This window comes from Populus euphratica, unplaced genomic scaffold (assembly GCF_000495115.2).
Source record: "Populus euphratica unplaced genomic scaffold, PopEup_1.0 scaffold11.1, whole genome shotgun sequence".
Classification (NCBI taxonomy): domain Eukaryota; kingdom Viridiplantae; phylum Streptophyta; class Magnoliopsida; order Malpighiales; family Salicaceae; genus Populus; species Populus euphratica.
The window spans coordinates 7,510-10,045 of NW_011499878.1; the positions used below are offsets into that span (position 1 = coordinate 7,510).

Sequence of the window (2,536 nt, forward strand, 5' to 3'; positions counted from 1 at the left end):
ATTTTTAAAAAATATATAAAAATAAAGCAACCCCATTCTCAACCCTAAGTTGATTGAGGCGAGCTGTTTCTAATTTCATAATCTACTTCAGGATCCTAATTGTAGATCATTCCAGAGACTCACTCCATAGATTATATGTTCAGATTATGCTAGTTTATGATCCAACCTTTTTATGTGGCACAATATGTTTTATGATTTTTCATTTATTTTAATGTTAAAGTACTCTTATAACTAGAAAAAGCTATTTGTATCAGTTTTATAAAAAAATTAAGCCAACTTGTATTATTAATTAATTTCAATTAAAAAAACAAAACAATGAAATTCAGATTTATGATCATTTAAGAAAAAATAATTATTCCAACATTATATAATTAAAAGAATTATTTTAATCTAAAAATCTAAAAATTTAAATTGTTAAATACATAAGTTTTTAAAATATAATTTATATTATTTTTTATATATATTTTACGTGTATTTAAAGGGGTTTGAACTACAAGAAGCAATTTTATCCTGGTATGTATGTTGTGTTAGAATCTAATTAAGTAAAATTGTCCAGAAGTCCCGAAGTATGAACGACTTAGCTCTTCCTGTTCCGCTAGGCGACAACTGCTAACTGCCTGCAGATCTCACTACTCAACATACAACAAAAAGGGAGTGCCGCGCCTTCCAGAACTTTCTTGAATTAGTCATATAGAATACCGAAATAGTCAATTCCATGATTCCGAGTAACCCATGCGAACCAATCACATGCAATGAAAAATTCAAAGAAGTTCTATAAAACGGATAGCTTCAACTCAGCTGGCTACCAGACCACGCCCTATTATTTTTATCACTTGTTCAATGACTCGTCATCGTTAGCTACCATACCACACCCTCCGAAAATATGTATTATTTCAGTGGCCGCCTTGTGTTTGCTTCACACATTCCTCAATTCAGCAATAATGGCCAATCTCTCTCTACCAAACACGCTTCAGCTTCCTTTCAAACAAGACATCTTCCAATCCAAAAGGTTCTCCCCTGCACACCTTCCTCGCCAAAACTCTCAACTTGGCGTATCAAGATCCATAGATTTCGAAAGAAAAACATCCACCAGTGCCATACCTCGTGTCTTGTCCAAAGCAAGCGAGTCATTAACATCCACGATCACCAAGCATGAAAAAGAACAGGACTACAATACCAATACAAACACCAAAGAACCAGAGCGAAAACTGGCCGATGTGTGGAGAGAAATCCAGGGAAAAGATGACTGGGTTGGCCTTCTTGACCCAATGGATCCACTCTTACGATCAGAACTCATCAGATATGGCGAGATGGCACAAGCTTGCTATGATGCTTTTGATTTCGATCCGTTTTCAAAATATTGTGGCAGCTGCAGGTTTATGAGTCACAGGTTTTTCGAGTCTCTAGGAATGACACGACATGGATACGAGGTCACTAGATACTTGTATGCCACATCAACTATCAAACTTCCGAATTTTTTCAAAAAATCTCGCTGGCCTAAAGTTTGGAGCAACTCAGCCAGTTGGATTGGATACGTTGCAGTTTCCGACGACGAAACAACAAAACGTTTAGGCCGCCGTGACATTACTGTTGCGTGGAGGGGCACGGTGACACGTTTAGAGTGGATTGCTGATTTAATGGACTTTCTCAAGCCAGTCAATGATAATAAAATCCCGTGTCCCGATCCCACTGTTAAGGTCGAATCCGGATTCTTGGATCTTTATACGGACAAAGATGAGAATTGTCGGTTTTGTAAATATTCAGCTAGAGAGCAGATTTTAGCGGAGGTTAAAAGGTTGACTGAAATGTATGCTGATGAGGAAATGAGCATTACTATTACTGGTCACAGTTTAGGCGGTGCTCTGGCTATGCTAAGTGCATACGATATCGTGGAAACGGGTTTACATGTGATGCAAGACAGTCGGGCATTGCCTGTTTCTGTGTTTTCCTTTTCGGGTCCTCGGGTCGGGAATGTTAGGTTCAAGGAAAGGATTGAATCATTGGGGGTTAAGGTTTTGAGGGTGGTTAACGTGCAGGATGTGGTGCCTAAATCACCTGGATTGTTTTTGAATGAACAAGTGCCGCCTATGTTGATGAAGTTGACTGAGGGATTGCCATGGTGTTACTCGCATGTTGGAGTGGAGCTGGCTCTGGATCATAAGAATTCGCCATTTTTGAAACAAACGGGCGACCCGGTTTGTGCACACAATTTGGAGGCTCTTTTGCATTTGCTTGATGGGTAAGTTATTCTTATTCTTATTCAGTGTTGAAAAGCTTGTCTGTATTTTCTCAGTAAATTTTTTCTTATGCTTCTCTATTATTAAATCAACAATATTAAGATGCAAGGATTGATTTCTTTATTGGAAGAGTTTATAAATAATTTATCACCCTTGATGACCATTCGTAGTTACAAGCTTGCAGGAAAACATTATTTCAAAGCAAATTCTTAAAAATTAACCCAACTTTTCTCCCAAATGCAGCATTTACTCTTATCTGTTTTATTGTTTTGTCTTAAGAAGTTTTTTTTTTTTGTTTT

General features: G+C 37.3%; 1 protein-coding gene and 1 pseudogene across 1 annotated transcript; both read left to right on the forward strand.

Annotated features, from left to right (window-relative positions):
* The first annotated feature begins 819 nt into the window (after positions 1–819).
* On the forward strand, positions 820–2,408 carry LOC105128661 (phospholipase A1-Igamma2, chloroplastic-like). Its single transcript, XM_011030425.1, has one exon. It carries the CDS (start codon positions 942–944, stop codon positions 2,241–2,243), a length of 1,302 nt encoding a protein of 433 aa, XP_011028727.1. The 5' UTR covers positions 820–941; the 3' UTR covers positions 2,244–2,408.
* LOC105128915 (U3 small nucleolar RNA-associated protein 18 homolog) overlaps positions 2,394–2,536 on the forward strand; it is a 4,266-nt pseudogene continuing 4,123 nt past the window's right edge.